The following is a 24903-nucleotide window of genomic DNA, read 5'->3' on the forward strand; positions in this document are numbered from 1 at the left end:
CTAAATGTAGTCAATTTAACATGTATTCAAACTATTTAAAAGTAAAATCACTTCAATTTAGGACTTCATATAGCGACCTATGGAATGAAGTGACTGAAAATTAAACAATAAACTCTACAGCATGAAAACTGAGCGATTTCACCATTTTATTTTTCGAGATATATCGCCGGCAGCCATACGTGTACGTACACATGTAGATCTGCATGTACGTGTAACACAGTGGTTTATAGCATTCCTTTAAAACAAGATATACACGGTAAAGAACGAAAAACACAAGTACTTATTGAGATATGTTTGGTAATTACATACGTATTAATATTAATAATTTTCCCAAGTATGGGCTGTGGCCTGAGATGATCTACCAACGAAGCCATGCACGAGCGGTCGAGGCCTGGCCAGATATGGTCCACATTTCGTTATATTAAATAGTGTTATGAACAGCTTTTTCATGTATAACAGAAACATGACACAAAAAATCAATTATCTATTCATAACCTTTTCAAAACATTGATTTAGATAAGGTCTACGTGTGAACAAAATAACGGGTACCTGTGACGGCCCAGCACCGCTTCGCAAGCTGGCTTCAACACTAAATCTACAGAAATATATTTAGCAATAAACATTGTAGATATAAAAAATTAAATGTCTGTAACCTCTGAAATAATAAGAAACCATTTTAAAATCAGAATTTGCAAGTATGAAAGTGTATACTTTTGTTAAAGTATCGATTGTGTAGCAGGGCTGTACGTATCTGTTATTGATTTTATTAGTCGACATACTGTGTTTGTACCTTTGAGGACCCGGATGTAAACTTTCTGTGACGTCACGCCATCTGAAATCTCCTCTTGTGAACCTCAGTGACCATAGGTGGCACAGGTGGATTCTTTGAGGTCATAAATGAGCTCTGCAGTGAAGTTTCACTCTTTGCCAAATCTGGAAAGCATCATAGAAAACTTTTTACTGAAGAGTCTTCAATGGTATCTTTACGCATACACCAGATGTGACACAACCAGCACATTCAAGGGAGTGGGAAAAGTCAGACCAATGAAAAGCATTTTTAACATTTATGGCCTCATTAATGACCTCGATGATATCACTTGTGCCATTTATGAGGGTCCACAAGATTGATGAATAGTACTTCATACGAATTATTGAGCTATGTGCAAAGGAGAAACAATCCCACCATTGGAAGAATTTGGATCTGGTGTAATTTCCATTATGCTGGAGAAGTCTGAAACAGCATATACGTACGATATGATAGAATCTGAAAGAGATCCCACATCCCTGAACCTGTTGTTCCTGATATGACCTCTGGCCATGGATGGGTCATAAAAGATGACAGGCTCGAACAACACTAGTAATGTAGTGTCACATCAGCTCTTCGACATCGAAGACGACGCTCTGACTTTCGACGAATTGGTTACTGATATCTCGATTACTCTGATTCGGACTGCATGTACCAGCTACCAGATATGCCGAGTCTCTTCAGTGGATAGTGCAGTGAGGCGGGAAAGCACGCACAATGATAATGGTTATCATTGAGAACCGGTGAAAGACATATGTGACATTGTAGTAACCATCTAACATTTTGCTTATGCTATGCATAGGAAATCAACAACGAATCTGCTCATTTTCAAAGACACAAACGTTTTGGAAACTGTTAATGATATTAACGGAAACACAGGCTTAGCTTAGGTTACATCTGTTACGCTATCAGTTGTGCTGTAATAATAATTTTTTGAGGGCATAACAATAATTCTTTTTTTGCATTTCTATATATTTTTGTTGTTGTTGTATTTACTGATTGATATGAGTTTCAATAACTGATTACGAGTAATAATTTGTTGTTGGGAAAAACTTTTGCTGCGTCAAGCCAAGTGTGAAAAATTTGCTGAAAAATTACCATTTTTGAGCATAAAAATATGATTTTTTCATTTCCTGCGTACAAATCACTACATATAATGGATTATTTGGTCCTGATATGTATTTGTCGTTCTATGTTGGCCATCTTGATACCTCATTTGTCTACTTTTGTTGAAAAATATCAATGTTATGAATATTCTTCAATTTTAGTGAAATTCGAGATGGTGGCTATCTTAATGACGTCATTACCGGAACTTATTAGGAACAATAGTTTGTTGTTGGAAACGGTTTTGCTGCGTCAAGCCAAGTATGAAAAAATTGCTGAAAAATCAACATTTTTGAGCTTAAAATCAGATTTTTCTCATTTCCTGCTTAAAAATCACTACATATACTGAATTTTTTGGGTCCTGATATGTATTTGTTGTTCTATTCTGGGTTTTCGATACCTCATTTGTCTACTTCGGTTGAAAAATGTTAATGTTATGACTATTTTTCAATTTTTAGTGAAATTCGAGATGGCGGCAATCTTGATGACGTCATAACCGGAAGTTCATCCCAACTTATGCAATGTTAACATTTTGATTTGTGATCAGTGGGCCATAAGGGTTCAGAAAAATATTGGTTCGGAGGATTGGGGGGGAGGGGGTGCATGTGGGACCCTCCTAGCCCCTGGCTATATCTGACGGTACAGTTTTGTAGCGATTTTACTGCTTTTTGGGTGATGATTCTGCTTCATTTTGCATTGCTTAGTCGAAAATGATCATCTAATTAACAATCAACTTGATTCGTTTTTGTGAATAAGGAATGAGTTATCAAGACGCCTTGTCTATACATTTAATACAAGGACCGCTATTAGGTAAATAAAATTAGGTATATGAGATATGAGGTATCGAATACGTTTTGCTATTACATGTAAAACCTTACTTGGTGTGGCGAAAGCCAGTCAGTGGTCCAAGTGCCCGTTAGCGGAATAAAACGGTACATGTAGATGTAATTTGGTACTGAGAGTACAACAATGGTATGGAGAGTTTTCGGTGTTGTAAAATTTATCTGAAAATTAAATTATAAATCAATGTTAAAATCTAAAATAATAGCCCAAACTTATACGCTACACTTACTGACACATGTCTGGTATACACTTATGTAATTACTGACTCATCTGGTATATACTTACTGACACATGTCTGGTTTACACTTATATAATTACTGACTCATCTGGTATATACTTACTGACACATGTCTGGTATATTTATCTATTATGGCCTGGTTGAGAGGACGCTATTGCCTGATAGTATTGTCGAGGGATGGAATAGTGCCCGAGCCGAAAGCGAGGGCAGTATCCCATCATGAGACAATACTATGAGGCAATAGTGCCCTCACAACCAGGCCAAAATGGGTTTAGTACATCACCCTGATATGAGACCGTTTTTCATGTCATCGTAATAGAAGCACGTCAAGCGATACCTCGCAACGCTATCTTCATTTTCACGCCACATATGAATTATCGCAGAAATATGGGATTCTATAATAACGGGATTCAGCTTCATGAAAATTAAAAGTACATGTAGATCAATATAGAACAATAGTGAACTGTCTTCCGTAGAAAATTAACATTTGCTTCCATCCCCGCACGCAAGAGCCTGTCCACCATATTGACGTCTTGGTCGAAGCGCAACGTTATAATGACGTCACTTCAATAGTGCCCGCTTGCCCATATTGACGAATATGACGTCCTTGTCGCTATCTGCGCTGTTCACTAGCAAACAAGCTGTGTACATGTCACGGTTTGGAAACTTGAATGCTGATGAATTTACAAAAGAACAAAATAGTAAATTGAACTGAGCGAGCAACGGAATATGTAGTGAGTATTACCAAAGATTTTCGCCTGGGAAAATGTATTTAGACGCTTCCGTCCATGACATTTCTAAACGTTAGACGTGGCCGCACTCGTTAAAATAAATTGTTATTGGTGATCGTACATAATTGTTTGTCCCATCATGTTTTTCATTCGTTATGTACTAAAACATTATTGCCTTCTCTTGAAAGTACTATGGTCTTAATATACCCTTACAGAAAGCTTCAGTGTGCAGCAATATTGCTGCACATTCATCTGTGTGCAGCAAGTTACTACGGCAATTAAGCTAGCCACAGAGTTCTGGCACTATTGTCGCACTGATAATTTATTGCAGATGTATTGCCGCTATATTGCAGCTTTCGTGCAAGAAACTTTACTTTTTCCTGACGTAATCCTGACGTCACGTCATTTTTCCTGATGTCTTTTTATTGTTTCTGTCTGACGTCACAATGAATTTCCAGCCAATGAAAATCGCTCCAGGTCATATTTCACTAGTGACATATGTAAAAATAGTATGATTGAAGGCAAAGCCTAAAAGGGCGCAGCCAGATATTTTACGACATACAATTTAATAGAAGAAAAACATCGACTTGTATCACACACACAAAAAACCATGTACCTGCAACAAATAGTGATCCTCGTAAATGTCAGTAGTCCAAGCAACGTCTGCATGCAAACGAAGGTTTGGTGCCTCTTCAGGCACGCTGGTACTGCCATAGGGCTTGAGGTAGGTAATCCGTTCGTCGGTCAGACCGTTCCATCCAGATATCAGATACTCGCTACAAAGATCATCTGGAATATATTGTGTATACAATAGAGATATCTTAGGTTTCTAAATTACAGCATATAAAGATGTTTACTTATTTGAGATCCATCGCTGGTGCAAACACATTTAGATATTAGAATCAATCATTATTGCACTTAGCACACTCTGTGCAACATCAGTAACCAGAGAAGAATTGTGTTCTTCAATGAGGAATACGATTCTCCGTTATGTGGATATATAAGGTTTATTTTACATAACGCTGTGTAATATAACGATGCCTTGATATGGAAATTTAATTTAAAGATTTAAGTTAAAGTAAGCTATGTATAATATATATAAATTGATAATATGATTGACCAATGTGAATATGTCTTCAGGCAGTTGATTTAGGAACATCGTCTAGGAACAAGTCCAAATAGGAAGTTATTTCATATCTAGGAAGTTGTTATTCAATCATTGCCTGACATCATTTTAGGGAATCGTGATCTTTACACCATTCCTGCTTCCTGGTATCGACTATATAAAAGACTAGGGATATTCTTTAAAAGAACATACGCAACATACATTACAGACACTACAGATATGACACACATCACACCAGGACACCCCAGAAGATACCAACGATAGGAAGCATGGAAATTCATTGTATGAACATGTGTTTTAGTAGACGGAGAAATATTAGTGTAATTCCCGTCAGGATGTATAGGACTATATGGTCCTTTATCCACTATACTAAATATACATATGGAAACAAATAAAAGCTATGCAACTAAAAGTCAACGCCTCCATTATCATTCAACTACATCGACATGAACATCAAAAGCAACATATAGACTTCCAACTCCATGTAAAGTAAAGACATTTCATTACATTGATGCCGTGACATGCGATGGAATCTTGGGTTTCGCGGAGGACACCACTTTACGGACCGGACAATGAACACTTCACGGAGCTATGCCACTATACATCATCAGCCACCTGACCACAAGATCACAAGCCACACAAAGAACACAACAGAAACCACTACACGATGACCGCCAATGCAACAACACCCTACTGCCACGACCAACATAGACCAACAAGGACGAAGACTGAAGAAAAAAAAAGAAAGAAAATGAACCGAACTCTTAAAAAAATTCTGATTTTCTTGGACCTTTATTAGTGTATTTTCATATATTGGAATTAAGTTTTCGGTAATGTATTGTGTTTTATTGTTTTCTAACCTAATATGATTATACATTTTTCCCTTATTTGTTTTTATCTAAATATCATATTTTTTGTTAAGTTGCAGTTCCTACAAATCTTAGGTACAACGAACGGGTAAATTTATTATTATTTTTTTACATACATATAACAGATTGATAATTGTTCTAAGCGAAACGTTATGTATAGCAATGCAATATATTTTTTATTCAATGTGGTAAATATAATTTACTTCATTACACTTAAATATTTAATATTACCATACTATCAATTTCATTGTTATATTTTTTTCCTGAGCCTACAGCTTTTGAGATTTTTGGATAAATAATGTTTTGTTAATTTCATTTCTGTTAATATGTTCATGACTTGTGCTGTTCATTTATGTCATTCACAGAGAAAGTTCCTCAATATACCTTTTTGTTTTAAATTATTATTTTTCATTTGCACCAATACATTTTTTACACAATATATACTTAAACGTCTGGTTTGTTTTGCTGACATGGGTAACATGCAGTATAAAAATGTAAATTTGAACAACCAGTATGTCTTGAGTACAATAGGGTGGTGAGCTATCTCAATAAGGCCCATTGTCTCGTTATTTATGACATATTAACGTTTATATATATTATTTCACGTTGGGAGGAATACCCGATGCAGTTTAATGCCGGGCACACACAAGTTTTTATGTTTCTCTCAAGGTTTACATTCACAAATACACAATAATGGAACTTTCTTTATAAAATGACTATTATTTAATTTTTATTATTAAATATATCAGCTTTAATTGTAAAGCGATATTTCATCCGTTTGTTTTTTAGACGATTCGACGTCAAATTCAAACAATATTTTTTTCCCCTGATTAATACCTTTTATAATTTATTTTCATGGTTTATTTCATTTATTTTTTTATTACAGGTTCACAAAAACAAAAGGATTTAAGAATACATGTAGTAAAGAAATGTGCTTGAAGAGAATTGGAGTTTTGTGTTTATGTAATCATTAGAGAAGAGGAACAGCTTCTTGGAAGGTTTTACAGTTTATTTTCCTGTATTTGTTCTCATCAATTATTATTTGTATGTTTTGTTTTAAAATTTTTGTTATGTTAATTTGTTTTTTTTTTTTTTTGCTTCACTGATGTAATATCCTTTGTATATACTGTAGCCTATTACTGTTAAAAGTTTATTTATTTCTTTGTATTTTGGGTGTTTTTATATCCCAATACTAGATTTTTTAAAGTTATCATGTCTCTGTTTTAGCCTAGGGTTTCAAAGATTTGTTTTAATTTATTGTGAAATGGTTTTAGATATTTACATTTAATGAAATAATGTTCAAAGTCTTCTTTAATGTTGTAGTGATTACAGTTTGGTGACTCGCTTATTTTCCATCTATGCAATGCTTCTTTTGATGCTAAGATTTTATTCAAAAGTTTCCATCTAAATTCTTTTAATTTGTTATTTTGTAATTCATTAAAGATGAATTCATTTGATGATCTTACCATGATATTTATATCTTTTACTGTTAGTTTTTTTCCCAGTAAATGGTAGCTATGGGTTTTTCGGATCTTTGATTTACAAAATACTGATATATAGTTTGATTTTTGCATTTTTCTACTGTAATTGGTTCTTGCTTTGGGAGTTTTATTACAAGGTCATCTTTAGTTTTTATTGTGAAATTTGTATGTTGACATTACTATTTGATATTTCCTCAAGCCATGTTTTGGGTATGGCTTTTTTAATTTTGGATATTTCTGATAACCAATAACTTTTTTGATTGAATTTTCGAAATAAATCATTATCATCTATTTTGCGGTTGTTGTTTAGTACATCTTTAACTGTAATTATTCCTAATTCTATCTAGGTTTTGAAATGTAAAGATTTGCCGCTCAATTTTATATACTTATTACCCCATATTATTTGTGAAAGTATTGTATTGTAATGTTTTGGTTCTACTGATTTTTTTCAATTTCATTGATGCAGATATCATTTCAAAGTAAAATGATGAAAGATTTTCATTTTTTGGAATGTTTTTTTTAAATTATCATTGTTCATTTTACATAAAAGATAGTTTGGACCAAATTTATTTAGCTCAAGCTGAGGGATAATTTTCCATAGTGCAGTGTTTTCGGTTTTCAATTTTTTTAACCAGCTTACTCTTACTGTGTCTTTATGTGCTTGAAGGTCTATGTTGTTTAAACCACCTTCAATATATGGTTTAATCATTGTTCTTCTTTTTTACTTTTTCCTTCTTACCATTTTTAGTTGTAAATTACTTTTTCAATGAGTTTGACTGTGTTTTGGTTAATATATAATGTTAAAATTAGGAATGTAAGTTGTGGTAATAGCAGGGATTTTACTACTTGTATTCTTCCTATTATGGTTAGTTTTGTCATTTTCTAGTTGTCTATTATTTTTTTATTTTGTCTATTTTTTCATTCCAATTTATTTCCAGCATTTTGTAATGATTGAGACAGAATTGTATTACTAGTGCTTTAATTATTTCCTCAGTCTTGTTTTGATTTTAAAAATAGTGTGGTATCGTCTACCAGTTGGGATATTTTGTATGGTCGTGTTTGATTATTTTTAATTGTTATTCCTAATATGGTTTTGTCATTCCTTATTCTTGTTGCCATGATTTCAGCCACCATTACGAATAGTAGTGATGATGCAGGGCAGCCTTGCCGAATACCTCTAGATATGTTTATTGGTTCTGAAATCCATTCATTGTTGCAGATTTTGCTGTTTATGTTATTATAGAGTATTTCAATCCATTTTATAAAGTGATTATTAAAGCCAAATTTAGTGAGTGTTTGATAAAGAAATTCCAATTCAACAGTATCAAATGCTTTTGCAAATTCTAAAAATAGTATTGCTCCCCTTTTTTTTTTTTTTTTTTTTTTTCGTATGGTCAATAATATCTTTGATCTGCCTTATATTATACCCAATGTATCTCCCTTTAATGAAACCATTTTGATCAGAATTTATTATTTGTGAAAGAACTGCTTTCATTCTTTGCGCTAAGCATCTTGCTAATATTTTATAGTCAGTGTTTAATAGTATTATTTGGCGCCAGTTTTTTTAGGTTTAATGGGTCTCCTTTTTTGTACAGTAATGAAAGATTACCCTGTTTTTGTGATGTTGTTAATTCGTTTTTATTGAAGCTTTCGTTGAAGCTTTTAAGTAATATGATTTCTAGTTGTGTTCAAAATTCTTTGTAAAATTCAACAGTCAATCCATCAATACCTGGTGACTTATTTAATTTCATGTAATTTATAGCTTCTTTTATTTCTTCAGTTTTGATGAGTCCATCACAGGATTGGCTCTCTTCTTCTTTTAATTTATTTTCAATTTGTGTATTCTCTATGTAGGATAATATTTGTTTCCGATCAGTGTTATTAGTTGTGTATAGTTTTTGATAATATTGTTATCCCTTTGAGTACATCTTCTTGTTTGGTTAGCAGTATTTCATTTTCATTGTTGATTTTTGTTATAGCTTTTTTTATTTGTCTTTTTTTTCTAGAGACAGAAAATATTTTGTGTTTTTTTCTCCTTTTTCTATCCAGTTAACTCTTGATCTTATTTGTGCTCCATATGGTTTTTTACTGTATAGGTTTTCTAGTTTAGTCTCTAGTTCATTTTTGATAATGGTATTAGTTTCACTTTCTTGTTTTCCGTTTAATTTTTGTAGTGATTTTTCAATTTCTTCTACTTCATTTTTTGTTGTTTTTGCAATTTTTTTACTGAATGCAATTGATTTATTTCAATTTTTCATAGTTCCAATACAGTGTTAGCGTCAATGGTTTTGTTATTGACTTGTGTGTTGTATTTTTTATAGTGTTATTAATAAGTTCTTTGTTCTCTTTATTGCTTAAGAGACTTTTGTTAAATTTCCAGTAGCCAGGGCCCCTATTTGGATTAGTGTTATCTATTATTATTGACACTGCTAAGTGATCTGTATGTTTGATCATTGCCGGACGAATATCTGTTTTAATGAGTTTTGTTGTTATCTCCCTTGATGTTAAAAAATAATCAATTCTACTAGCTTCTGTATTTGAGTTTTTCTTCTCCATATGAATTGTTGTTTATGAGGGTTTTTTAATCTCCACATGTCTATTAATTTCATTTTTTTTTGAGAGTTTTGAGATTATGTACACATTTTTGAATTTTTCTTACAGACCTTCTATCTATATGTTCATGTATATCATTCCAGTCACCTCCAATGATAATTGGGCCTTGCTGAAATTCTGTAATTTGTTTGTTTATTTTTTTGAAAAACCTATTTCTATTATGCTTGTCATTTGGTGCATATATGTTGATAATGGTTAATATGTTTTCATTTATTTTTAAATTGACCATGATACAACGCCCATTTTCATCAGACCATGTATTCATTATTTCATGATTCAAATTCTTTCTTAAAAGGATTGAAACCCCTCTGCTTTGACTAGTGCCATAGTTGTGTATCATATCCCCTTGTCATTCTGTATTGATGAATTTAATTATTTGTTTGGTAAAGTGTATTTCTTGTATGCATACAATATTGGCTTTTTGTTCTTTAACCCATTGATAAAATCTGGTTCTTTTTTGTTTTTCTCGTAGGCCCTGTGTGTTTAATGTATGAGTGATCTGCCCTTGATCTATGGAAGAGGTCAGTTTTTCAGCTCCACGAAGATTTTTCATTCTAAAGAATTTCTACATGAATTTAAGCAACTTTTCTCATCGTAGAAGATCAGCCTAAAGATTGTGAAGTTATAAGTGACATTCACATTATATTTGTGGTGAATATACCCTAAAAAATCAACTATGTCCGAAGCCAGATCCTACGCGGAGGCAGCAATTAATGCAATGGCCGACACTGATCAGGTGAGGAATACAGCAAAACCAGTTTTCATCAAAGAAATTGACTTTTTTGGAGTGCCTAATCCGCCCAGAAATCAATGGTTAAACCATACAGAACTATACAAAGCAATTTTAAACGTAGTTCCAGCAGAAAATATTGCTGGCTTACAAAGAGTTCGCGGGCTTTGGAGAATTTACATGGACAATAACGAAACAAGAACAAAATTCCTCACCGGAAACTTCTCCCTTCGTGGAAAAAGCGTTAATGTCTATATAATGAACAGGAAGATACCGTAAGAGTCAGAATAAAAAAATATACCCCTCTCCGCTGACGGCGGCCAAATTAAAAGAACTCTAACTCTGAAGGGTTATGATATTAAAAGCTTTTTCAGGGAAAAACTTCGAGTAGATGGAAGATTAACCAACTGCGAAACTGGAGACAGAATCACCCTGATAAAGGATATGAAAAACCCACTTCCTAAAGTTATGGATATAGGCCGATACAGGGCTGTTATAACTCACAGAGGACAGCCAAATGACAAACTCAACTGCAACAAATGTCTACAGTCAGGCCACACTTCAAAAGACTGTCAAAACGAAGTAGTGTGCCGCTTATGTAAAGGCACTGGTCATGTAATAACGGAGTGTCCAACAACTCTCAACAACACGTCATCTGACACCTCATCATCAAGTGATGAAGAGACGAGTAATGAAAGTGATGTCGACACAGAAATCGAACTCACACAACCCACAACACAGGAAACGTCATCTACCTGCAGCAACGCTAGAATTCCAGAAGAACACGTCCCTCAAGATGATCATCACCCACCAACTCAAACTTCCAGCCCCCCAAAAAAGAACAAAAAGAAAATGAAATCCAAAAAAGTAAGACCAAAATAAAAAACAAAAAATGTGTCCAGTACACTAGACAGTTTCGTTACGAAATTAGATAAATCTACCCCTAGAACACCAGCTTCAAGAAAATCAACCAGTATATCAAATGAGGTAAGGTCGCCATTAAGCCCCCTCACAGATGATAGACAACCTAAGAAAGCAAAAGAAGTTGGTGAATGATGATCCCTCCAGGACAATTAACAATAAATGACAAAGAAATAAGAAAATTAAATGAACATTTTATTAAGACAAAGTAATGAAATTCTACAAATATGATAATATTATATTGAAAACATACATTTATGTACCAGTTACAATGAATATATGTTTATGTATATCTATATTATATTTGAATAACTCAGTGGAATTTATTCTAGTTGAAAATAGAAAGAAAAGTGAAAAATATCAATATGTCATATATAACACGTATAATTTAAGTGAACATGTTTATCACCCAAGCAAAGTAATTAAGAGCGAATTTAGAATATTGGATATATATTCTATTAATATAAGTATGCTTAATCTATATATATATATTCTATGCACATATGTGCATACATATGGAAATATATTACTGTATGTATTTATTTCATTTTCACCAAACAAATGCAACATAAGCAAAAACAAACAAACAAAAAATATAATAAACAAACATGTAATCCAAACAACCTGATCTATAATGTCAAATAAAATACCTTTTTTTACAGCAAAAGTCTTAACAGTACTAGATCAGGATAATTGATTTTTTTTTCCCTTTTGGATTGAATAACTATTTATAATTGATTTTTATTTTGCTTACCAACTGTAATCATCCTATATTTTACAAAATCAAGACATTTCAATTTGGAACAATTACGTTATTCATTTCAGTTAACACATTTTGTAATGGTTGGCCAGGTATCTGCCTGAAGACATATCTGCTTCCGGTATGACCAATTGTGCCCAAGGTCAAATAATACCTATAGATATCTTATTAACATATATTTGATGATTCATGATTATGCTGTTGTTATATACTTAATATTTCATATGGAAGTTCTTTTAACAATTAATATCTTACTTTCTTTGTTGACACTTATACACATTTTACATGCTTTATATACTTATTGGAAGTTGTCTCACATGCTAATGCATGGAGAATGAAATATATATATAAACTTTCCATTTTTTTAAAGGGATAAGCCTCGGTAGAATAGCAAGGCCCTTCCCTTCCCCTCCATTACCAAATCTCAGATTGTCGCCTATTGGCCTAGTTCCCAAAAAGGATGGTTCTTGGCGTCTAATCCATCATTTGTCTTATCCTAAAGGTTCAAGTATTAATGATTTTATTCACAGGGATCTGGCATCTGTTCAATACGCTTCATTTGATCAGATTCTAAGCCATATCAGATCACTTGGGACAGGTACATTATTGGGAAAAATGGACATCAAGTCGGCATTTAGGCTTCTACCGGTGCATCCTTCAGATTTTGATTTATTAGGTTTTAAGATTGACGATATGTTTTTTTTTATCGACAAGTGTTTACCAATGGGTTGTTCGATCTCTTGTTCACATTTTGAAAAGTTTGCCACAGCCTTATAATGGATAGTCTCAGATAAGGCTAAGCTAATAACTTTAGACCACCATTTAGATGACTTTATCTTCGCCGGTAGACATGATTCCCAGAACTGTCAAACGCTTATGTCAGTCTTTTCGGATGTGTGTAAGGATATTGGAGTACCAATAGCTGAGGATAAGACTGTTTTGCCTACGCATGTTCTTATATTTTTGGGGCTTGAAATTGACATTCTGGAAATGTCAGGCAGAATTCCTAGTGACAAATTAGTAGAATTAAGAAATACTTTGGTGTCGTTATTGGGAAGGAAGAAAAGTACTCTGAAGGACCTACAGGTTTTAGCAGGTAGACTAAATTTTTGTGGTTAGGCCATTCCCCCAGCTAGGGTTTTTATTAGAAGATTATATGATGTGATGGCTGGCGTAAAATCCCCCCACCATTTCATTAGACTTAAGCCAGACATCATAGATGACTTGCAAACTTGGCTGTATTTCTTAGATTGGTTCAATGGTTACTGTGGTATTGCAGAGGTTGATTGGGTTAATGACTGGGAGATTCAGTTGTTTACTGACAGTGCATGAGGGGATAAGGGGAGAGGTGGAGCAGCCTACTTAGCTCCTTTTTGGACCTTTTTGGAGTGGCCAGAGCATCGGGTGTCCTCAGAAGTTATTAGAGACACAACATTCTTAGAGTTGGTTCCTATTGCATTGGCTATGTTTATTTGGGCTTCATCATTCCAGAATAAGAAAATAATATTGCACACAGACAATGAGGGGTTGGTGGCTATTCTAAACAGAGTCATGTACTTGTTAAGGCCCATGATCTTGATAGCGATGTTGAACAATATTCAGTTTAAGGCTTCACACATTCCTGGAGTTCACAATTGTATTGCTGATGCTATCTCTCGACAGCACTGGGACCGTTTTCAGCAGCTAGCACCACTCGCAGAGAGAAGCCTAACTCCAGTTCCCCAGTCTTTTCTATATCTACTCTGGAGCATGAAACTGAGCGGCTGTTAAATAGCTCTATTGCTCCATCGTCCAGGACAGTCTATTCTAATGGTCTAAATCAATTTGAGAAATTTAGGAATCACTATAGTTTAGTGTTGATTTGGCCTCCACCTTTATTACATATAGTATAGTTTGTGGCTCACTTGTCTATACAGGGGTTGGCGCCAAGTACAGTAAAAGCTAATATTTCAGGTATCAGCTTTAATTGTAAAGTTCGGGGTATCGAGGATGTTACCCAATGTTTGTGGTCAGAAAAATATTAGCAGGGAAGAATAGAACACCAGGCAGAAAGGATGCTCGGTTACCAATTACATCTCGGTTACTTGATAGGTTAATTGATATTTACCAGTTGTCTGCACATCAGGTTACGAAGCCAGAGTACTTGCAGCTGCATTCTCTCTAGCTTTTCATGCCTTTTTACGTATTTCGAGGATCTATTATTTACATATTAAATTGGGTTATCAAATGTAAACCGAATGCTTTCCGGCGCTTTAATTAGTAGGTCCAAACTTTGGTTAAGAGAGTTAGTTCCCCTTTATGGAGCTCCATTTTCACTGCTCAGCCGGACAGACCAGGTGAAAGTATATTCAGGGAGTATAAAACTTTATACCCTCCTCCCTGCCTGTGTTTTATATCCAGACACTGCTGTTGTTTTTCCTTACTGTTTTAGTGTGGCAGTCTCCACTACCCGCCATGGCTTCCCTGCGCATTACGGACTTGGCGAATTTTTTTATGAACCGAAAATGCTTCCAACAGATTTTGGACTTATCTGATTTATGAACAAGTGTTTGATCATTTTTGTGAGTGCCTAGATTCCAAAATCAATTTGGTTTGTTATTAATATTACCCACATTCATGGGCTTCTGTTCCCAGAGCTCATGAGGGTATTTGTCTGTGAAGCCATAACTATTTTTGCCAATTAAAAGTCTAAAGGTAAATTGTTTATTATCTGGTTTTCTGTGACTATTTGATAACATTCGATACGTCAGATTTTTAAGCGAAAGAACTAAATTCCCTAAAGGTACATGGAAAAGAACTTGCAAGTTGCAGGTCTGCACAAAGATATTTTAAAATATTACAAATAATTGCACAATTTCCTTCAAATTCTGTTGAGCAAAACCATGGAGTATCTTAAACATATTAAAGCCTCGTGACGTCACAGCGTCAACAAAATTACTATTTTCTAGGCACAATTTTATCAATTTCTTTTTGAAATTAAGCTGGATTTACTTTAAAAGATACAAACAACGGGATCTGCGTTGAAAATATCACGCAATTTTTTTATGTATGGAGATTTGACATGCTGTCGCGTCTTTTTTTCCAATTATACATGTATTTGTAAAAGAAACGTAAAAAATATTAATATACAGTTGTTGACTGGGGTTGAGGGCAACAGATAATTTGTTGGGCCATCACATAAACAGTTGCCCGAAAACCCAGTCGATAACTGTTACATTTGTATACCCCATTGTGACGTCATTCCTGTTCAACAGCACAGTCGATTTTAATCTGTTATACCAGCACCCACATTTTATAGCTATACTTGTTTTAACATTGGACATTTATGATTAATGTCGACCAATTGAACACTTTCTTTTTATAAATCAATATTATAAGACTTTTATGTAGATGTGAAGAATAGGGATATTCCACCAGAAGGTCACAAAATGTAGTAAAACCCCAGGCTTGCCGAGGGTTTTGCGACATTTTGTGATACTGAGGGTAGAATATCCCTATCCTTCATATCCACGTATGAAAGAGTATTTTTCTCTCATACCTCGATGTTTTATTGCAATATTACTTCTATTAATTTCCGCCATTTTGAAATAAATTCGAAAAAAAAATCTCCTACTGCAAGTCAATTCTCCATACATGAAAATTGCAGGATATTTTCAACGCAAATCCCGTTGTTAGTATCTTTTAAAGCAAATCCAGCCTAGTTTCTGAAAACCACATGTTAGAATTCTAACTAGAAAATTAATTAGGTGACGCTGTGACGTCACGAGTCTCTATTGCATGGGTAGCTATACAATACCGCCTCAGGCAACATGAGCGTATAGACTAGCCAGTATTACACGTGTAGGTATTATGGAAAAATTGATATACAATAATAATTTTACAACACATAATTAAAAAACATATAAAGCGGTATTACAGAAAAAATATTTTAAAAAAACCTACATATGTAGCATTGATAATATCATCATCATCATTCTTTATTCCTCAAAAGTTGAGAGTACAGGGAAATGAAAAAAAAAGATTGTAGATATATTGGAACAGACATATTTACATTGAAAGTTCAGATCAAAGTTCGGTTAGCGATAAAATCGTGCGACTACATGCATATTACTTTACATGCTAGTTGATACATCGCGAAAGTAGATTTCTGCTGACTTTTTGAGGAGATAGGCGCAATCCTTTGTAAATTCATCTGACAGTTCATCATCTTCAAATTCGAAATCCGGATTTTTTGCTTTGAATACTGTCTGAAGCAAAAGTTCTTCGGAAAGGTTAGACATAATTACATATGGCTGGATACCATAATAATCAATCACTTTCGTCATAAAAGTATCTCTCAGTAGGAATGTTCTTGTTCAGCTTGTTACAAAATGTTTTATAATGTCGTATAGTGGCCTATCACATAAATTACATGCGATGCGTGGTTCTCCAGGAACACAGGTAATCACTTTGCAGATATACAGCACTGTTTTATTGTCAATATCCGGTGTTTGCAGTATGTGATATGGTTTATCATATGTGGATTGAACATTTTTAAATCTCACGAAATCACTATCGTTTTCCATTCTCTCATGAAGCGACCGATCTTCATGTATAGATATAGCTCCTTTTACAAAAAGCTTCCATTGGATCTTTGACGGAAAATTTGCGGACTGGATATAGCACTGTATGAAGTCTAATAGATTGTACTTGGCTAAAATAGACACAATATCGGGGATGAAACCCATTTGCTTTGCTTTTGGTGTGTCTTGATACTTGAATAGTCTGCGTATAAAGATGCTTTTCGGAACACTGGTGGGCGTGCATTCTATAATATTACGTAAGAAATGCAATTTCCTCTTTTCGATTTCGCTCTAAATTCTGCGTACTCCAACTATACTTTCGCACATGTCGGATCGCGTAGATCGTCTCAGATTTAAAATGAGCTTAATAGCATAGTGCTGGAATGTTTCAAGTTTGCGAATATCACATTTAGTTAAGTTATTCCATAGTTCGCATCCAAATAGTATCGACGGAAGTATAACTTTCTTATAAATACTTACATGTGTAAGAGGTTTAGTATGTATACAATCAGTTCCCATGCGAGTGAGAAAATGTAGCATGTTACGTCCTTTCTTGCAAGCATAGTCAACGTCATCGGTGTTTTTCAAGTTAGAGGAGAGAATGATTCCTAAGTACGTCTCTTTGTAACATATGTAGCATTGACAATAACGTACTAGTATTGATTTTAACAACCGTTACAGATGAATATTGTTAGATCAAACAAAACAAATGTACATGTAGGGTTTCCAAACTATAACCTGAGAACATATCAATATATTCTAATGAAACCTTATACTACGATACATGTAGCTTATGAGGTTACATAGCCTGGGATTGAATTTAAGGCCAAATGTTCAAAAGCAAAGGTCATTGTTACTAAAAATAGACATTTTAAGTTAAAGGGTTTGTGACACAAAAAGTGATAAGTTGTCTATAGATAGGGGCCCCTTTAAGTTAACCGAAATACCCCCAACTCCATGGTGATGGCAAATACGTACACTGAGATACCAGGCTAGACATAGGGCCATCTAGGCAGCTGTTCGATATGCAAAAAAAATATTGCGATAACGAGGCTGTCAGCCAGCACACGTCACTGGTTCACCGACTGGCTCACCGCTGCTGATGAGACAGACACCAATAGAGCTTAACACTTAAACTTACAGTTTTACAGGCTGTCATTATAAATTTAGTGTGGTGCAATGTGCTGCTTATGGCTGCTATAACAATCGCAGAAATAAAATAAGTTAAAATAAAATAAGTTTTTTTAAAACAAGTTCTTTCGCTTTCCAAAGAAGAAGAGTAATTCAAAATACATAGTTGCACTACATACATAAGTGTCAAGTTTGAGCTGACAGAAAATCATCATTTGTGTAAATGGGGATAAGATAAGATAACTGTGGAGGTATTAAATTACTTCAGGGTCAATTTAATTCATGTTTGAAAAGGTGACCTATCATCTATGACCTGATAATGGTATTTATTGTACATTTATATTATAATTACTCAGCCCTGTTTGTTAGTAAACATTCTCGTACATGGAATGTGCTTGTTTCAAAGGTGTGTTTGCTAGTAACAACTTAAGGACAATTCATCATCACCATTGCCAGCTACTTATTTACTCATACGAATGCTGCAGTTCTCATTATTAAATAAATAATTGCATAATATCAGTAATAGTATCTGGCTGTATAGTCATATAAATACATTATATCGAGAAGGGGATTGATGTAATGTATATAAATATTGCAACAACAGTAACATTTAACATTTAATAATAAATATATCAATAGGTAAAATTAATAACAATATAAACAATTTACCTGAGATGTTTTTTTATTGAAAACTATGGAATTGATATCATTTATCTCACGACAGCAGACCGTAGATTCCGATTCCGTAACCATTGGATCACAGAAACCACATGAACACCTGTTGAAAATAAAAAAAAATATAACTAAATAGGTATCCACAACATAAAACGGAAAAATTGAACCATGTAATTAGCTTTGTCTCATAGTAGTAACCAACGTCATTATTATACATTCCTGTGTTGTTAAGAATATAATCCTCATTTATTGAATTCTTCAATTGTTTATTGACAGTAATAAAGTGTATTACACGTTGTTGTCATTGATGTTTATTAAAAAAGAGATTTTATTGAGATACATGTATATTTGTAATATGTCGGTATGTAAAATTAGTGTAGTAATCATATAAGTCGTAGGTCACTGATATCAATCATACACATGCATTTAGGTTTATGCATTTATAATGTAATAAAAGGAGAAATTAATTGTGCTCTATGGATGATTTTAATGTAATTTTTTAAAGATATATTACAGATGATATTCACTTATTAAAAAGAAATTATCTGATGAATACCCATGAAGGCATCCACATCTATATTTAATGCCAATAAATTGAAATAATAATAGGTGTATTACAAACCATACTGTGTTTGTCAACCGATCCTCTTGATTACCTTCTTGGTTTTCTTGATCAGCATCTGAAACATCTGGCGATGTTATCCCGCTTCTCCGTAAAAAGAGAATTATCAGTGTTCATCAAAGGGTCAAACTGGTATGGGATAATTTGTCCGGAACAAAACCCAAAGCAGAGATATCACTGTCATTGTTTTCCACTGCAGATATTTAAAAATAAATACTAGAACAATCTGTAGTTTTTCTCTATAAATATAGAGTATCTACAGCAGACAGCAGAGCATGGTGAAACGGATGACGCGTTGGTACCACGTGACCGGCTAGCTCATTAAAGTTTTCTCAGCCGCAGCAATTTACCCTTACTGCCCTTAAAGTAGATAAACAGCTTTGCGGAGTGCTGTGAAACGTGTGTCAGCCAACATTGATGGGGTCAAACTATCAGAAAATTTATAAAAAGGTTTTTGTGTCACAAACCATTTAACGTTGGTTTCCACACTTGAAAACAGATCACTTTACAGTTGTTGACTGGAGGTGAGGGCAAGATGTGATTTGTTGGACCCGATGACAAACTGTTACCTGAGGCCGAAGGCCGAATGCAACAGTTTGTATGAGGTTCCAACAAATCATCTGTTGCCCGAAAACACAGTCGATAACTGTTGTTATACCCCATTGTGACGTCTACAGCACATTTTAACAGTCGATTTTAACAGCTCTTTGAACCGCTTGAACAATTCATATATTTGCATTTTTGTTAATTAATAGCGTTTATATATTATTTCATAGGGGTTTAACAACAGATTTTGTTTAAACTCATTTTATGAAGTAGGTGAAATGACTTATGGGACATCTCTTGATAATTATACTGTAAGATATATTGCTATATATTAGAAAATGTAAATGACAGTAGGGGACGTGTTTGTAACATCAGCTGTAAGCTTGTTTGGTGTTTTAACTTCATTTTAATCCATAATTACAAATATAACATTTTAACATTATAATTGCAATAGTAAACTTTTATTTTTTGTATCGGAAACGAAGTGGGGCTTGAGCACTCAACAACAATGACTGCTGGATACGAAGTACGTACAGTGGTATCCAAAAACAGTTATCAAAACTGGCAATAATTTTGATTTACCCGATCATAAATAATATATCATTTTTATCAAATCAGAAATCACCTGAACACGTAAATGTTTTACTTACCAGCTGCTATGGCACAGATAACACAAATGAGGACCCACACGACTGCTAGTTTGGTCCCCTGTAGTTGTCGGCCGGTTGTCATCACGGTTGGTGTTTTACACAGTTTAACAAAACAAAGTCTCTTCTTTGTCTTCGCACGAATCCTTAGGTTTGTCGCATTATATTGTTACCTCTAAGGAGGCTTCATTAGCTTTCCTGGGGCTATCTGTAATATTGTCTTTTGAGTATTATCAGAATGTGTCCCTTATTGTTTTGCGGAGATTTCCGACTTTGTTGTTTTCCTGATTGTCTTTACTGTTTTATCTTTTTGTCCGTACCTCTGTTGCTGATTTTGTGCCGTATGGTATTACTTTCGTTAGCGGTAAACAACGTGCTTACTTTTCAATTTATCGTTACTCCTTTATCGCCTGTCATCCTAATAAATTCCGTGGTTATTTTTCTTGACTTTAAAAAAATGTCTTCTTATCTGTGTCTCTGCCTTTATATCATGTGGTATCGCTGTTATCACCGGACAATGATGCTGATTCTATTCTTGTCCATTAGGTACATGTATCAGACCCCATCCCTGGCAGTCGTTCTAATGAAGTTCTTGGCGTCCTTAGCAACATTTTTAACGTATTACTCACGTGTATAAGCACGCTCTATTTCTATTTTGGTAACAAATATGTCTGTGAAATTAGTGCTTTGTCATACATTTATATTTATTGTTATGGAATTAGGAAGGACTCCTTTTCAATTCCTAGGGATATCACTGTATCATATATTTCACAACAATGATACTGATGAATATGTAAATAGGAATCATTCTGTTGTCACATCAATTATAAATACTGTCCATTTATAACTAGTCTGACACCGATCCTAAAACAGTATACCAATAACTGAAACGATGGTAAACAGTAGTTATCTCATAGTTGTTTTTGTTACCGCTCATCCGGTGTTTTGTTTTATAATAAAGAGATATCTAAATTATAGGATTGCATCGTTATTACTCGCCCATATAATGTTAGACCATTCCGTGATGTTTTCCGTAATAAGAATACTGATTAATACTGCACAATGAATCATTATGTTGTCATATTAATTATCAATAATATCGTTACCTATCATATTGGGTGTCAGCTAGTCGTCATACAGACAAACCATTCCACTTCCATTGATACAGTGATCACTGTGATGCCTAATACAGCAGCAACAATGATTGTATCTACCGCAGGCATCAGGTATCGTGGTTCTTTGTTGGTCCAGTGTTGTGTTTCAGTATAAATCATTCGTACTGTCTATTGTACATGTGTGATGTATAATACACTTATGCCACGTAAAAACACTTATCACGTGTTAGAAAACAGTTTAAACATTGAATGCATGATATATAATAACTGGGCAATTGCATAGTTTTGGTCCAAAACTATATCAAATTAAAGTTCAATTTCATAAAATAATATCATATTCTGAAAAGTATATATTTCTGCAAATTTTGACTGAATATGTATGGCTTGAAAAGATTAAATATTTTTTACAGAGTCTCGAAATTAAAAAATGGCCAAATTTGAAGGCCTATTTTTAGCAATATCAAATTTTCACCGAAGTAGTACACCCACTTCCGGATCTTGTACACCAAAAAATATTTTGCAATTATTTGGCCTACAATATCAAGAACATATCGTGAAAATTTAAGAAATTCATCTAATGTTCAAAACAATTTGTATCGATATATATATGTAGTGAAATAGCAGTATATTGGTGCCTCAATCAGAAAATGTAAGGGAATTCTTTCGCTTTTTAGAATTTTTATTCCAACGGCTTCCCCACTTTCGGTTATTGTACACCTACACATTGTTGTACATTGTATTCCAAACTACATAATAGCAAGTGACCATAGTGAAACTTTCGGAAATATCGGAGACAGGTAATTTTGCAATTTCAAGGTAAAGCCTTGCGTATTTGGTCAATTTCTACAAATTGTCAATATCGTGTATGAACACCATTCTGCTCACTTAATAATACATAAACAAAAATATTCAATTTGGGAACTTATGTATCTTTTTGTTATCAATTTATGGATCATTTTAGGAAATTTTTATTCAAGAATTATTGAAAGTGATGTATATTTACCTTAACCATTATATTTGTGTATAAGGATACAGAGACATTTTGATTATTAATAGTCAGGTCTGTTCATAAAAATGTTATTTCAGACAATGGACATACAAACATGATAAGATTATATTAGTCTTGTGGTTAAATAAATGGTTGATTGAGTATTTCATTTTGAAATGAAATTCAATTCAGTATAATATTTAGCATCTGCTTATAAATCTAACTCCGTCATAAGAAAGCAATGTATACCAGTACAAAAGATTTTTATGTACAAATTTCATGGGAACTAATGGATAATTAGATCATTTCATGTTTTTTTCATCAGAAAGGTATTACAATAACCAATGCAGATGAATTAAAAGGAAATATATATGTACTTGATGGCGACATAGATAAATTCATTAACTACGATTTCTTGAAATCCAGCTTATAAATGTAAAGATGAAATCAATATGACTGTAGCAAGTCATATCATACTTGTATAAGGTCACGTATTGGGTAAACTCCTCAAACCTATTCATACAAATAGGATTACATGAGTTAATATACAAGTATACAAGTCTAGACAATACCAAACAAGATATGACGATGCATCCTTCTTTGAAGATTTAGTTCTATATTTGTAACTGTACCATAAAAAAACAGTTTTCATAAGATAATTTAGTATTGTTTATTCATGTATCAATCAAATCGTTTAAATACCGATTATGGTTTGTAATTCTATGTATGCTCATCCATTACCAACCAGTATTGATAACAAAGATAAACACATGACATCTCCTATATGTTTGACGCTGTCACTTCATCATAGGCCATATACATGTTCTCACATTATTCTTATTAGTATTACATTATCTGAAAAGTAGTGTGCATTTACCCATTGAAGGTCAATTAGACCTTTTCACTGGCAATATTATACTTTTATATGACTGAACAAAATATGGATGTTTTATTATCGATATTTCTGTGTACTGTAAAGAACACTATCGGTGATCCCAGATTTATATATTGAAATTTAGGAAAGTTCGGTCAGTATATCAGATATCAATCAGATGTCTCTTACATCGTCTTTTGCAAAGTTTTCATTTCACCGTGACGAAAATGCAAAATGTTCTCTTTTTGATACAACAGTAATAATACTCACAACCTACACACAGTTTTGATTTTTTTGGAGTTACTTCCCCTCCAGTACTGAAAGAGTAAAACAAGGGGACGTAACTCTGGAGTGACAGGCAGTATCAGGCCATATCAGAACGCGGGTATTAAGGCTATTTACAAGATACGGATAAGTATTTGAGTGGGAGCAATCATTATTCGTGATCCATTACATATTTTAAATAGTCACGTCTATAAATAGTAAATGTTATATCATACAAATATGTGCAAATAATCTGTGAGTGTCCGAGTCATATTTGGTCAATTAATGCTCTCCCGTTCGGTCATAAACATACAACTCGAGCGATGTGTGTGTCGCCAGAGCGGTGAACAACGCACGATTCATGTACCTGTATGCATGTGTACTAGAATAAACGACAGTATTATGGATGATCATTGGTGTCGTACAAGTTGCAAAGTAAGAAGGCAGACACACTTGTATAAACATTTATCGTGAAAAAACAGATCAGCTCTACGCTGCGCAAGGCAGGCACACAGAACAATAATCTCACTCATGTCCTCTCTACTATGTCTGAATAAGGTCGAAATAACGGCGAAAATTTTCAGCTGGTAAATTATATGTTCAACATACATTCGGTAACGTCTAATAAGTCTGTTAAGGTTCATGTAAAGGCTTTAAACAGTGATATTTTGCAAGCCTAAAACTCATTACTGTTGTGCAATTGAACAGAACTAATTTCAGTAATTGTTGGTATATACACTGGCTAACTGTCAGTCTTACTGTTGATATGTAATTTGTGAAGCGGCTTGTAAAATTCAGTAAAATATGAGAAAAAATTTATATTTCTGGAGAAGACATAGAACTCGTGTGAATTGATGGAACCAATATTCCTAAAATATTCCTACTTGAATTCTATATTTACTGTTCACCTTAGTCAATGCTCGCTCCGATGAACCACACTAATGACCAGCGTACAGTTCCTCTCCTTTATAGATTGAGAAAATTCATCATTTTTTATAAATAATGATCACTCCCCTTCAAATACGTATCCGTATACGTATGCGTATACATATACCGCTTATTGTAAATAGCCCTATTATTATACTACTAGTATTCTATTCAGACCCCTTTGACCAATTCTTCAGCTTTTGTTTACATACATTTTTTTTGCAAATATTGAATTAACAGACAACAGATAACTAACACGAGATCGCAAAAACAAAGCATATCAAAGCACATCAAAGTAATGTATAAGTTTTTTATCTGTATATATATCTGT

At 33.8% G+C, this 24903-nt stretch overlaps 1 protein-coding gene and 1 pseudogene across 1 annotated transcript; both read right to left on the reverse strand.

The window, feature by feature from the left end:
• Window positions 1–2549: 2549 nt before the first annotated feature.
• LOC138327432 (uncharacterized) lies at window positions 2550–20978 on the reverse strand. The gene is made up of 3 exons (XM_069273514.1): window positions 20408–20978; window positions 4338–4510; window positions 2550–2913 (listed from the first exon to the last, which is right to left on the reverse strand). The coding sequence occupies exons 1-3, from the start codon at window positions 20487–20489 to the stop codon at window positions 2770–2772; spliced, it is 399 nt and encodes a 132-aa protein (XP_069129615.1). The 5' UTR covers window positions 20490–20978; the 3' UTR covers window positions 2550–2769.
• Window positions 6590–9738, reverse strand: LOC138326771 (uncharacterized; annotated as a pseudogene).
• Window positions 20979–24903: the final 3925 nt, after the last annotated feature.

The sequence above is a fragment of the Argopecten irradians genome, chromosome 7, assembly GCF_041381155.1.
Source record: "Argopecten irradians isolate NY chromosome 7, Ai_NY, whole genome shotgun sequence".
Lineage (NCBI taxonomy): Eukaryota > Metazoa > Mollusca > Bivalvia > Pectinida > Pectinidae > Argopecten > Argopecten irradians.

Coding starts and splice junctions, on each gene's coding strand:
- LOC138327432 (XM_069273514.1), bottom strand. CDS start 20,489: ATGACAACCGGCCGACAACTACAGGGGACCAAACTAGCAGTCGTGTGG. Junction 4,511..20,407: donor TATCTGTGCCATAGCAGCTG/GTAAGTAAAACA, acceptor AATATATTCCAG/ATGATCTTTGTAGCGAGTAT. Junction 2,914..4,337: donor AGGATCACTATTTGTTGCAG/GTACATGGTTTT, acceptor TTTAATTTTCAG/ATAAATTTTACAACACCGAA.